This window comes from Hyaena hyaena, unplaced genomic scaffold (assembly GCF_003009895.1).
Source record: "Hyaena hyaena isolate Hyena2069 unplaced genomic scaffold, ASM300989v1 scaffold_744, whole genome shotgun sequence".
Lineage (NCBI taxonomy): Eukaryota > Metazoa > Chordata > Mammalia > Carnivora > Hyaenidae > Hyaena > Hyaena hyaena.
Genome location: NW_024081366.1, coordinates 570,866 through 585,839, shown reverse-complemented (window position 1 = coordinate 585,839; position 14,974 = coordinate 570,866). Strand labels below are relative to the sequence as shown.

Here is a 14,974-nt window from a genome sequence, read left to right as displayed (position 1 = left end):
GATTTCTAACTTTGGGTTATCAGTGGGTCTTAAAGAACCTAGCTGTAACAGCAACAGAGGCTTAGTCTGAGACCGGAGTTTAGTCCCTAGTTTAACCTCTTCCTAGAGTAGGAATTAGAGAGGAAAGGTAAACTGAATGGCTCTGAATTTTTTTTTTAGGCTAAAACATACCTATAAACTGTAGGCAAAACTGTAGGAGAAAACTGTAATCTTAGGAAGAAATGAAGACTCAAAGATTAAGTTGATATATTTTGGAAAGACAACAGCAGAAATTACTATTTACTGCATTTTATATGATTTTCAGAGTACTTTCACGAACTGTTGTTTAATCATGCATAAGAATTCAATGTTTGATCTTTTCTATGACAGCTGCTCCCATCTAGTAAAACTGAAAATTTCTCGAGTCATTTTTCATGCTTTTAATGATTTCATAGACTCAAATGTGAATTGGAATGTATTTTTAACCTTCAATCCCCTTATCTTTTGTAGACCATGAAACTGGGGCTCTGAGTGGTGAAATAACTTTCCTAACGTGACAATTCTGTGGCATTGGAACTTGTGCCGCTTTGTGGATACACACAGTGAGAGAACACTGGTTCACCTTTATTTAATATACCTGCAATTTTCTCTGAAATCACTTTTCCACCTTCCCTTGGCATCATCTAGTGAAACAGAACTTCCAAAACCTGAAATTGTATTGACCCTAATTCTATGGCTTTCTGTATTATATGCTGACATCACATAAGTGTGGGGGAACTTAAAATGAAATAGAAAAGTTGGTAACCTTGTTAGTATACAAAGTGATTACACTTTTCCTTCTCTTATTCTCCCTTATTTGGAATCAGAAATAAAAGAGCCTGAATCGCTTGATATGACCTTCTTCCCAGATTTTCATTATTTGTCCAGACAGTTTCCTCCAAATTTCAAAAATTTTTATTTTGAAAGAATGAGAGAAATAAGACAGAGGTATCAATTAACAAGAACAATGACACCGAAGAAAATACAATAATTGGTACTCCCCACACACACAACACCCCCACCCCTCTCCCCATCCCTGGCACAGTAATATTAAAACCATCAAAGCACATCTAACAAGGAGAAACAGCAGTATGGAATGAAGAAAGCAGAATTTCATACTGCTCAATCCAACTAACCATATCGAATGTCCTTCCCCCAGATATACTCCACCCACCAGAATGATAAAGTGTAGAGGAGACAACCATGGGAGTAACTTGGATCTCTGCTTACACTACCAAAGTTCAGTGAAGATTCAATAGGAGTAGTGAGTCTGTTTGGCAGGGAAACACTGGTTACAGCTCCTCTGTCAAGTTTCAGATGATTTAGAACAGCTAGAGTTTGAGATTCACAGAATTCTAACAGGACTAATCCTTGCTGCCTCAACTGCAACAGTGGAGCATCTGCCAAATCCTGGTTAGCTGCTGAGAATAGTAGGAAGTGAGGCAGCTTTTGTCTTAAGAAACCCAAAAATGATGTCTGGTAACAAGTTACTGTGTCAGTTTCAAACTGAGTAAAGGAGCTTAGTAGGTTGGGTTGGGGCAAAGGCAAGGTGAAACTTCCAATTTTATCACTTGAATTAGATTATGTATGGACTGCATATATCCCTTATTTTAATTAAACTGAATATAGAGTATTTAAAATTTCAACAGCTGTTACAGTGGAGGCTAATCAGTATAACCCAGTGTCTCAAATTGAAGGAACTTTTTCCTAAAGTGATAAAATGGTTCTCAGCTTAATCTATTGAGGGAAATTCCCTCATCCCACTGAAACACATCACTGATTTATACCAGAAGTAAGTAGGATTCTCTTTATGGGAAGTTTGTTTTATTCCACCCTCCCACTAGAATCAGTCTATAAAGGGAAGGATACCTGTGCAGGATTAGTTCAAGATCAGAGCCTTCTCCTTGCACCTCCGTGCTTGCGCACGGGCACACGCGCGCGCACACACACACACACACACACACACACAGTAAATACATTTTCCCACATATAATCTTATAGTCACATGCTTGCTGGAGTCCATCTCACAAATACACTTCAATAGTTAGCCAAATACATGTACATGCAGCAAGATGTGAGAGTTGCCCCGGAGTGATTAAAGGTGGTGCACACATGTCTATGTGGGGAAGTCATTTTAGGGTATAGGTGTACACAAGCCAATAGGGCCATTAACTTGCAGATTCTATTTTTCCCTTTCCCTCAAGATAAATCAAATGAAAAACACACAATGACATCTTCCTGGGTGTCATGGAGGCAACTGCCTGGAAGGTCCACTTTTGCTTTCCTATGACAACTTCATTTTGCCCTGAGGGGCCTTCTCATATAAGGAGGGCTGCTCCTCTGCATTCCCGACATTCCCTGCTTGCCCTGATAGTGGTGAGGGCTTCTTCTCAGAAGACTGGTCTTCTGGCTTGCGGGCAATCAACAGGCGGCAGGTGAGCAGGATTCCAAACACCAGAGCATGGGCGTAGCGTTTGAGAGGATCTCCAACTAGCTGATGGAAGAAGAGCACAGCCAACACCAGCAAGAGTAGGAAGAAGTTGGCCACATCTTTGGGACGCCCAGGTACCAGGGTCATGACAATGCCACAGGCCACCTCTAGAGCACCAATGCTTTTGCGGAGGAGAATAGAATTGATCCCCATTTTCTTCAGCAGAGGGAGGGCTCGGACATAGCTCTTGTAAGCACGTTTCTAGAGTGAAATATCATAAGGAATGCCACATTTAGCATGATTTTAACATTAGAATGAAGAAAACACAAGCGAGGTCCTCCTTCCCCACCATTCCCTTTCTATGTCCCCACCAGGTCCATTTTTTTTTTTTCAGTGTGGCCCCTAAGTAAAGTCCTTGTAATTAAGATGAGAAAAAAGCAAGGAATCTTCTGAGGTTCCTGTGATTTAAACCTTAGTAACAGCACAAAAGAGAATTTAGCTTTATAGTTAAAATTATTTTCTGAGTATAAATCATAAACAAAACTAAAAGCATTTTAAGAAGCTTAGGGGTGCTTTGGTGGTTCAGCTGAATAAGCATCCAACTCTTGATTTCAGCTCAGGTCATGATCTCATTGTTCTTGAGACCAAGCCCCGCATTGGGCTCTGTGCTGACAGCGTGGAGCCTGCCTGGGATTCTTTCTCTCCCTCTCCCTCTCCCTTGCCCCTCCCTGCTTGTGCTCTCTCACCTTCTCTCTCTCTCTCTCTCAAAATAAGTACATAAATAAATAAACATTTAAAAAATAAATGAAGATATTGTATCGGGCCCATAAAATCTGGTACAGATTAGCCACATCTACATTTTCTACTGCTTGCCTCATCTAAACCCAGATATATATGAATACCACCCAAAATGAAACAAGACAAGGCACATTGTGGTAAAGCTTCACTAATTTAAACTTCCCTAATTTGGAATCTGTGATAATTCAGACAAAAGCTGAGCTAGAGTTTACATCTGTGTAATCTGTAAAAATTAAAAAGTGAGTGCTAAGTGAATAGAAAACTACAAATGTATGCAAATACTAGACCCATATATATCTTTAACAAAATATAGTAAGATAAAAATCATTCTCATGGTCATTGAGATAAATCCTTAGGCCTTTACAAGACACTACTTTGATTAGCCTGATGCAAGTTCATTAATTTTAATTCAACAAATACTTATTAAACACCTACCATTGATTAGGCAATGGAGATAAGGAGGTAAATAAGACAGGATCTTGGTCTAGTGGTAGGAAACAGATACATAAAATACCAGTATAAAGCAGCATGGTTAGCAGCACATGATAGAAGCCTGTGCAAGGTCTAATTATAGCTCAAAGGGAGACATAATAGAACAGAGAAGGGAGTCACTGGATACATTACAAAGCAATAAGATTATATTGACCTTAGAGTAATAGATAATCATATTTTTCACTATATTCAGACTGGCCTGATCCTCATTTTGTAGTAAATTGACGAGATTTTATCAAATGTCTTCTTAGGTTGGCCCACTGCTTTGTTTTCAGTAAGTATCCATTAATTCATTCGGTATTTCTTAAGTGCCTTCTTGTGCTAGGCACTCTACTGGGTACTTTGGATACAGATATCAATCATTCTAAGGCCCTGCCTTCCTGAAGCTTGAGTTTATATGAAGAAAAGTTATGTAAATACAGAAGTGCAATAAACTGTAATGGGTGCTGAATAAAATCATATAGTGGATAGAGTAGAGGCAAACCAGAGTGGCCAACTCTTCCTAGATGGAAACTGAGAAAAGCTAAGGTGAAATATTAAAGAAAGAGCAGGTGTTTGCAATATCAACAAGGGAAGGTCATTGCAGGCACAGGAAAATGGACGAGCAAAGGCCCTGAAGCACAAAATAGATGTGTGTATTTCAAACACTGCCCCAGTTCAGCACAGATTGGGGGAGGGAGAGGTGAGAGTGAGACATGAGACAGGGGAGATAGATATGAATCACGGATCATGAGATCTATATATGTCCTTTATATGTGTCTATATATGTGTCACCATGAGATCATGGAGAACTATATATGTTGTGTTGCAGAGATGGACTTTATCCTATAAGACAGGGAGAGCAACATAATTTGCTTTTGAGGATGGTCCCTCTGGAAATAGTGTGGAGGATGGATTGGGAGAGATGCTTGGAAGCAAGGAAATCAAGTAAGAGACCTAGGGTAATGACAGTAAGGAGAGAGGGAAGGGTATAGTCAAGGATATTTTTTAAAGCAAAATCAGCAGAATTTGGTGTCATATTGGATGTGGACACTGAGGGAAAGGGATAAGTCAAGAAAGATTCTCTGGTTTCTGGATTGGGTACCTGCATAGAAGGTACTGCATTCTCCAAGTTTGGGGATGCATCTGGAAGAGCAGGTTGGGGGTGGTGCAAGGGGTAGGAAGGAATGAGGGACTCAATTTGTTTTTATTCTTTTTTTTTTTAGTTGAAGTATCTTTAAGACATCTAAGTGGGGATGTCTGGTAGGCAGCTCAGTAAGAGAGATGTGAGGTAAAGATACATAATGGACAGTCATCAGTATCCAGGTAGAATGTATACAGTGGGGAAAATTGTGTGACAGATGTTTAAGAAATAGATAAAGGAAGAGAGTCCACAAAGTAGACAGAAGATAGTGTAGGTGGAAAAGTATGGGGAAAACCAAGAGACAAGGTCATGGGGGCCAAGGTTTTCAAGAAGAGAATAGTCAAAAGTTTCAGATGCAAGGCAAGGATGATGAAAATCAGGCAGAAAGCCAACTTGACCTCTTAGAAGCATCTGGCACTTAGAATATGTTCACACACTCCAGGTTTGTAAAAAATGTTAAGTCATTTCTCTCACTTCTGGATAAGTGAATGTACCTTTTTCAAGGATGAATTATTATGAGTGGCACAAGATAATCCTCTATGAGGACTGTTAAAAGACCAATGGTTTACTGGGAAAAAAAACATGGGTTTTGATTCAAACAAATTTGCCTTTAAATCCCATCTCTGTCACTTTCTACTTGGATGTCCATAGGCAAATTATTTGACCTCTCTAAGCCTCATTTTTTTCTGACCAGGGTTAAGATTAAAGTGAAATGAGCAAGGCTATTTGCCTTGAATGCAAAATTTAAGATGGCACCAAAAACAATTCTTGATTAAGGTAGATAATATCTTTAAAGAACAAAATATCAAAACATTAAATAAAGGCAGGATCCAACTCTGCACTTGTGTAGCCCTGCCTCACTTGCCTCTTCCTAATTCTGGCCCTGTCAGATCCTGTGTTTAACATTTCACCTCACCCTTTTCCTGAGCATATAAAGAAACACAGCATGTTAGACATTCTTCCACCCTCACCCCATTTTCGGTTAAATCAGGGACTTTGAAAAAAATTAGGGGCGAGTTTCACCAGTAAGCAGCAGAAAACCATGGGCAGACCCAAATGGAGCAGAACATAGATGAGGGTTAGGGCACCTGGTGGTGGGGAAAAGTATGCCTGTTTCCTCTTGCTGTTAAACTAGGTGCCACCTACCCACTCTCTCCCCCTCTCCTCTCTGGTGACGTTAGCAGAGCAACATTAGGGAAAGAAATCTAGACATAAGAGCCTTTCTTAACACTTTTAAGTAAGGACCATTTCTAATTAACAACACAAAGTTTCCCAAGAGGCAGTTCCTAATCCTAAATGTAAGCTTCTGACATGATGAACGCAGGAGGTAAGAAGAGTTTCTTATAGTCAAGTTCAGAGCCAAGACTTACAGACTGGCTGAGTGGCTTCTGGAAACAGTACTTTTTTGGCTAAGGCTAACCACCCATCATTCAAGAATAGATTCTTAACTATACCATTGTGGAATTTGTAGCCTTTGGCCAAACTCCAGGTCTTTAAATCAAGTTCCTATGACTTCAGCAGCTTTTTTTTCTTTTTTAAATGTTTATTTCTGAGAGAAAGAGAGACAGAGCACGAGTGGGGGAGGGGCAAAAAGAGAGAGAGACACACAGACTCTAAAGCAGGTTCCAGACTCTGAGCTGTCAGCACAGAGCCTGACATGGGGATCAATCTCACAAACCATGAGATCATGACCTGAGCTGCAGTCACGTAATCAACTGAGCCACCCAGGCGCCCCTCGTGACCTTTTTTTGGTTACATTTGGTGTAACTCCTTATCACTTTTTCAGTTGTTTATCTAACTTCTTAAACTACAGCTGTGGATTTTTTTATGCAACTGTTGCTTGTTTATTTCCCTTCTTTTCTCCAGAGGAAACTGCAGGTCCATAGCCATTTCATCAAATCTTTAGTTCAAAGCTGAATAGGTACAGATAGCATCTGTTCTCCAGGACTCTAGACAGGGAGACTTTAATTTGTTAGAGAAGGGACTCAGCTTGGGTGGGGTCTTGACATTATAGGAAGCACTTTATTCTTTCTCCTGTGGAGTAGGATGGAGACATCAAAAGAATCCTTTATTGCCAGCCCCGTCAATGTTTGGTCTCGGCCACCTCATTTCTAACAATAGAAGGGCCACATGTCTGGGCCACATGTCTTGAGTCTATAGTAACTAGATCTCTAAAAACTTTAATTGTTCTGATAGTAAGAATAAAGAGAGTTGCGGGCGACTGGGTGGCTTAGTCGGTTAAGCGTCCGACTTTCGCTTAGGTCATGATCTCACGGTTCATGGGTTCGAGCCCCACGTTGGGCTCTGTGCTGACTGCCAGCTCAGAGCCTGGAGCCTATTTCAGAGTCTGTGTGTCTCTCTCTCTCTCTGACCCTCCCCTGTTCACGGTGTCTCTCTCTCCTAGAAATAAATAAAAAAATATTAAAAAAAAAAAGAATAAAGAGAGTTGACCAAGTCACTCTCCCAAAAGGCTCTCACAGATCATTTTTTGGTCTGTTTCCTTTCCATTGCAATGACTATACTCTATAACCATAGTTTCCTTATAGGGCAAGGAAGCAAGAAAAGAAGAGTGTTTAGTCAAATGTTTCAAATCCCTTCCATGGGAAGCAATCATCCAGCAATACCCTTGGACTGAGATTTTTAAGATACGCTAAATTTCAATTTTAGTTTTGCCCCTAAATTGCTTGGAGAAAATTACTAAGTATTTTATTATCTGGGTTTCCTCTTTTATAAATTAAACGTGCAGTTTGGAGATTTAGTAAAAAATTATAGTATCATGGCATCAACCAAGGGACACAAACACACATTTCATTATTAATGAACCATACAATGAGAAGTCCATGTGTTTGTAAGCCACAAAGATTCTTTTGATGATAATAGCGATGAATCAAACAGGACCATTTTTATTGTATGAGAAAATATGATTCAGACATGAGTCAAAAGGATATGAAGCCTTTCTTTAGTCATAATTTTTTCTGTCATTTACTCTTCACAATATACTAGGGTCCATGATCTCATATTAATGACATTAAATTTGAACAGCTCAAAACTGTCTAATTACGAGGCATCAGAGTGGTTCAGTCAGTTAAGTGTCTGACTCTTGATTTCAGCTTGGGTCATGATCTCACAGTTTGTGAGATTTAGCCCCACTGACAGTACGGAGAGCCTTCTTGGAATTCTCTCTCTCCCTCTCTCTCTGACCCTCCCCTGCTCTCTCGCTCTCTCTCCCTCTCAAAAATATATAAACAAACATTTTTAAAAATCTGTCTAATTACATTCATCTTCTACTGCATTTAATAACTGGTCCAAGTCAACTTACAGGACAAAATGCGAACAGAGGCCAAGTGGTTTGGTCCACTTCAGTACACTTATGCCAGTTAGGTAAAAGAAAAAGAAATGGCTAATCTACTGTGTACATCCATTTATATAAAGTTCAAAACTGGTAAAACTAACTTATATTATTAGAATTCAGGAAAATAATTACTTTTGGGGAGGTAGTAGTTGGAAGGAGCCCTGAGGAGGGTTTCTGTGGAGCTTGTAATGGTCTGTTTCTTGATATAGGTGCTGGTTGCACAGGAGTATTCTGAAAATTCCTTGAGCTGTTCATCTACAGTAGGTGCACATTTAAGAATGCTATTCTTCACTAAAATTTACAGAGAAAAAAACTATATGAAAGCCAAAGAGGGCACTGACAAAAATATTTTGGCTAAAATTCTCAGCCTGGTTGCTATCTTAGCCAGTAAAGGCTGTCTTAGACCATAACCACTGCAGAATGTACTGACTCAAGTATGATTTTCCTGCATCTCTGTAGGGGAAAAAAGCCATATGTGAATTATAGATTATTTCCTAAGTGCAATAGAAAGCTATCACATGGTTAGTTGCCAAATATCCATGTGAAGGATAAACACATTTTAGACAATTCTATTTCCCACTGCCATATAGTACATACCTAAAGAGGAAGCTGGCAAACCTGGTCCTACTAACCAAACTGCATTTTATGGCAGAAGAATCTGACTTCAGCTGTTAAACAAAGGTAGCTCTGAAACAAGCACAGCTGTTAGCCATTGAGAGGGTATAAGTTCCCTGGCATAAACTCCAATGTAGTTTAGTGTGGGATGGCTATCTGTATGAACTCAGCAAAGTCACTTCACATCTCAGGGTCAGTTTCCTCTCTGATGGAATAAAGGTACTGTATCACCTCAGAGAGCAGTCTAAGCATCAGTGAATTACTATCTTATTACCTAGCTGGAAAGCAATTAATGGCAGTGATTGGAAGCATAAAAGATTACCTAAGGACATTAAATAAACTGCCCAAACATATCTGGAGTGTTTCCCCAGGGTTATACAGGGAGAGGGTATTTGACTATAGATAAGCAAATCAATCAAATCAACAAACCTTCCCTATGAGGGAATGCAAAGAAGCAGAGAATTGCCCTGTTTTCTTTAGGGCCACAATCCTTTGGCTTCATTGTGACAGGAATTTGGTGTTTTCTTACCATTCTACATGGAGCCCCTTTTGATTACAGAATGGAACCACTGATAAAAAGAGCTGAATGCCAAATTTAGAGCAAGTCAACCATTTGTTTGTTCCCCATCACTACACAGGAAACTGCTTAGCAACATTTGTAAGTGCCGTCTCCCAATTTCAAGTGAATTAATGAAGGCATTTAGTCAAGGGAGTGATCAGTCATGTTGAATTCACGTGGGCTTTAGAGTACTCTATAATGACACTTGCTAAATCTGGAGGAGGTATGGGGCGACACACACCAAATGGGCAATTCAGAAAGACATCTGGAAGTTCTGCATGGAATCCACTATGCATTACCCAGCAGGAAGTGTGGAGTTTTCAATATTAGCTAATTGCATAAATGTCTGTTCACCAGGGCACATGAAAATAGCATCTTGTTCTTCTATATGCCTGATTTTAATCCCTTACACTGACCATTCAAATTAGTCATAATGTAGAATCCATGATCATCATTACTTCACCCAGAGCATTTCTTAAATACTCACTATAAGTAAACACTGTACTAGATGCTTTCGTATATAATCTCAATTAATACTTACAACAACTTTCTGAGGGAAAAATTATTATCCTCATTTTACAGATGAGGAAACTGAGACACCAAGAATGTCAGGACTCAAGCCCAAAGCTATCTGAGTGAAAGCCTGTGCTCCTTCCATTAACTTTTCCTGGTCTGCAGTATACAGGAAAGAAGTTCATAGCCATGTGTCTATTTGGTTCTTAGCAACAATTCTCCATGGAGGGGACAATACATAAGTATAACACTAATGGTTTTAGAACAAGAAAAAAATAGTGGCAGAAAAAAAAGAAAACCAAAAATCTAAATTTGAAAAATTGGTTTCAAAGTAATGTATTGGTGCAGTTGAACTGTTACAAAAAAGAAGCAAGAATGTACCAGGTATTTTCAAGAATCAGTTGTAAGTTCTGACATCCAAAAAGGCAGTTGTGATCATTAATGACTCCTCTACTGTGAGTACTGAGTCATGGACTTGGTTTATATTCTCTGTTCCCACAACAGTTTACCCTATGATATTGGTTCAGTTTAATCCATCAGTTAAATAAGAATAACTAATAAAATGAATTTACCTCACGGATATGTTTTAAAGAACAAATAATCTTTAAACAACAACACTTTGAGATCTTGTAAGAAAAGCCACTGCAGGCAATGCATGACTGTCAATGCAGAGGAATCACTCCTAAATGGAAAACATAAAATCCCAGATAATCATCTCAGCTGACCTAGACATGGGGTCCTGAGGGGCTATATGCCCTTCTAAGAGCAAGAAATGGCTCCTATACTACATAATCAAGATCCAACCAGAGAAATCTGAGGGGTGGTAACCAGCCAAGACAATGCTCCAATGACTCATTCATTCACTCATCCATTCAACAAATATAAATTGAGCACCTTTTTTGTACTAGAATTGAATTTTTCTCAGTTTTCTATGGATTCAAGAATAAAGCTTGGCCAGCCCAGGACTGGTGCAGTGGGCCCTGTGCCGGATCTCCAGCCTGGGGCCCAATGTTCAATGCAGGAGGGGACCTTGGAAAAGGAAATCTGAAAATCCTCCTCAAGCTTCATACTACTGTGAAGTCTACCTCCCAGCTAGATACAGTTCTTTCATTCCCTCCAGATGCCCCTGAACACATAATCACACACACACACACACACACACACACACACACACACACACCACAACATACACAATAGTTCTGTCCTGCTGTATTAGCTTATACTTATTTAAATATGTTCCTTTGTATGATATGACAACCTGATATATTGTTTTTTTCTGCCTTTCATTAGGCTGCAATAAACAGCTCTACTCCCTAGGAAGAAACCTACTATAAACTGATTTGTGGCCGGTCCTCCTCAGGAGCTCCTGCCAAGCTGGTAGGAAGCTTCCCGGGTGACTCCATCTTAGTTGGATTGCCTGCAGAGCCTAACATTATACTTAGGGTGAAGCTTGAGGAAGGGGGCTCTAAAACAGCTGAGGAGGGCCTAGGGGACAGGGAGTATACTGAAGAGCATACTATGTCCTGAGGAAAGGGAAAGCTCAGAAGTATCTAAGGTGCACACACAAACATAGAATATCTGTAGATACAAAAAGTAAAGAGCATATTCATGTATTTATAATCTAACACCAAACTACTACCACCAAGACAAAAATACAGTGACATGTCCCTCCCACCCAGTCCCTCTGCCTTTGGTGGCTTCTGCTACGCCACCTCCCCACCCCTCCCCAATGCAGGCTGCCCTGGATACTCATTTTGACCTGACTTCAATTCCATCCGGTCAAACATGCTGGGAAGAGGGGAGGGGAGGAGAAATACATTAGGATTTGCCACTGGGGCTAGACCTAGACCCATGAGTCCCAGCCACACTTCCCCACCCCCAAGGTGATCCTGTGGTAAGAGAGACATGGAAAGCACCAGCTCAAACCCTGACAGAAAAGCCAGAGATGCCTGCAAACATTTTCTGAGCATCTACAATTTGACAGTCTAGATCCGTTTGCAGCTCCCATTGAGGAGCCCTAGAAGGGTCCTCAGTGGGCTCCAGGAGAGCTATTTATTACTGTCAACGTGTGAGGCGATTCCTCCTTGCCTCAGCCCTAATGGGGAGTCCCTCTTGCCTCTTTCCTCTCTCTCTTCCTGTTCCTCCCCTAAGCTCCTTTCCTTCTTGACCTTGAGAGCCCAGTAATGGGTTCTCTCCCATTACTGGCATTCTGGCAAAGGCAGTGAGAAGCAGGTTCTCTTCAGCTGGGGTGGGGAAATAAAGAGGTAAAGTGACAGGGGGAGAGGCAAGAGACCGAAAGTGCTGGAAACAGCCCCTGCCATCTCCTCACACTCTACAGCACAGGAACAAGTCCGTTTTATGCCCAGCTGGGGAGAGCAGCCCAGCCCCCAGGTTGCAGAGGAAATGTTTTGGCCAGTCACCTTCGGTGATTCCAACACTGCAATGGAGAAAACCTGCAGAGGACCTGGCCCTGAGCATCCACAGGAAGCAAGGTGGGGATAATGGATTATTTCGCAGGAGCAAATAGGCAGACTTTGCAGATTTTGCAGATTAGTCCACGAACAAAACAAAACAAAACAAAACATTCAGGTCTCCCTTGAGTGAAGGGGAAGAAGCAGGCCCTCAGTGACCTTTATTTGGACCAAGACTGCTTTGTTTCAAGGATACAGACACACACGCCCAGGTGGTTAGGAGATAGCTATCTCCTGGAAAGAGGAATGCCTTTCCCGCCCCTAAAAATCACTGGATTTAGTAGCTCTTTCTCCCCCAGCTCTTTTCCTCCTTCCCCTTTGTTCTTCCCGAAAATAAATAAACTCTCCAGCTTGTTAAACTCTTAGCTCCAAGGGAAGGAATCAGACTTGCAAACTGGTTATCCAGACTTTGGATGTGCTACAAGAAGGGAAAGGTTCCTGCCAATGACAGGTGCTACGCAGGTCTCAGCATTCTGGTTTACTTGGGGGTGGGGGTGAACTCGCTGGCAACCCCTCCCCCAACTGGTGCTCAGTAGCTCCAAAACAGTTGCTCCCGCCATAGCCCACATCGCTCTTGTCCAGCTGCTCCTTCAAAGCTGCAAAGTTGTTGGGGAGAAGGGAAGGTCCAGGGTGGGGGTAGGGGTGAAGGGGATGGGGCCACGGACAGGGAAGACAAGGGGAGAGGTACTCGCAATCCCTCGGGGGGGGGGGTGCGTCCCTCATCACCCGTTTGTCTCACTTACCATCTCACTGTAGGCATCCTTACTGAGCCTGGGGGTCAACTTGATAGTTCCCATGAAAACAAAGAAGAGTCCCAGGGCCACTGAGAGGGCCACGACCGTTACGGTTCTCGGGGACGCCATGGGGTCACCAAGGCAGGTCCCAACCAATCCTTCGGCTTTGCGCACCCTGTCTAAGGCGCAGGCAGTTAGCACAGGGAGAGCTAGAGGGACGGAGAACTAGAGGGACGCTGCGGAGGCAGCAGGCAGGGCAGCTAGAATGACAAAGGGAGAGGAGGGAGCTGGAGAGAAAAATTGAGAGATCGAGATTCAACCTCTCTCACTACAACAGTCGCTGGGTCCTAATGCCCTACGCTTCGTCCTCACTGGCCAAAAGCACAGTCTGGAAGTTAAATGGAGCTTTCAACAGAGGTGGAAACTTAAAATGCGGAAGTCATAAAATGGGGAAAAGGTAGGTTACCCTTTGAGTTCAGCCACTGGGCTGCCTACTGGAATGAGGAAATCAGGGAAAGACCTCCTTTCCACCACTTCTCACCAGGAGCACTTTTCATCTCTATAATAGTCCTCTAGTTATTCACTCCTGTTTTTCAACCTCCCTCCTTCTCTCCTCTTTTCCTTTCCCTCAGTCAAAAACATTAGTCCTTAGTTTGCTGGTTTCTGCAGTGGGCAACATTCAAAGATAAATCTGCAAAGTTGTCAGGTTCCATTGCTGCCGAAGAATGCTTTATCTTTCTCTTCCTCAAAAACCTTTAATGGTTCCCATTGCCCAGTGGTTAACTCCATGGTTTTAAATTAGACATTTGAGGCCCTCCACATTTTGACCCCTGCCTCTCTTTGGAGATTTATCTTCCAATAGCTCCATGCCACCCCTTATATCCTATATGCTCATGGCTCCATAAACCTGAGCTTTCCCACCTCTCACTACTCCATCACTCTTAATTAACATTCAAACTTCCTCAATGTCACTTTCTCCATAGAGCCCTTTCCTGATCCATTCCCAGCTGGATATGTTTTCTCCATCCTCTGATTTCCTGCACCAATAACCAATGTCTGTTGACTGTTTACTAAGTGCTAGACACTGCCCTTTACTTGTATTAACTCATTCAGTCTTTTATTTATTTATTTATTTACTTACTTATTTACTTATTTATTTATTTAGAGAGGGAGAGCGAGAGAGAGAGAATCCCAAGTAGGCTCTATGCTGTCCTCAGTCCCACAAATCGTGGAATTATGCCACAAACTGTGAACTGCAGAATCATGACCTGAGTCGAGATCAAGAGTCAGAGGCTTCACCAACTGAGCCACTCAGAGACCCCAACTCATTAACTCTTTACAGCAACACTGTGAGCTAGGTATGAGCTCCCATTTTATGGATGGACCATTGAGGCACAGGGAAGTTAAATAACTTGCCCAAGAGTATATACTAGTAAGTGGAGAGCCAGAATTCAAACCTAGGCAGTAATTTCCAGAGTCCAGGTTCTTAACCATTGCTCTATTGCCTCTCTATATACTTTCTACTTTGCATTGTAAGTATAGCACTGACCTGATTCTGCTTTGCCCTGCGATTACACATACACACACACACACACACACACACACACACTCACACATGCACGCACATACACACCCTTTTGATGAGGCAGTAAGAGAGAGTTCACTAAGAGAGAGTCTGGAGTCAGGTCCAGAAGGTCCAGGGTTTAAATGCCAGCTCTGCCACTAACTCTGTGAACTTGGATAAGTCACCCAACTTCCATTTCCACATTTATAAAATGTCTGTGAAAATTCTACCTCAAAAGTTTGTTGTGAGAATTCAATATAAGTAAATTGCCTAGCATAGTGTCTAACATATAATGATGTAGTTC

At 41.6% G+C, this 14,974-nt stretch overlaps 1 protein-coding gene across 1 annotated transcript; it reads right to left on the bottom strand.

The window, feature by feature from the left end:
- Window positions 1-2,186: 2,186 nt before the first annotated feature.
- Window positions 2,187-13,429, bottom strand: TMEM35A (transmembrane protein 35A). Its single transcript, XM_039218079.1, has 2 exons — window positions 13,116-13,429; window positions 2,187-2,710 (listed from the first exon to the last, which is right to left on the bottom strand). The coding sequence occupies exons 1-2, from the start codon at window positions 13,233-13,235 to the stop codon at window positions 2,303-2,305; spliced, it is 528 nt and encodes a 175-aa protein (XP_039074010.1). The 5' UTR covers window positions 13,236-13,429; the 3' UTR covers window positions 2,187-2,302.
- Window positions 13,430-14,974: the final 1,545 nt, after the last annotated feature.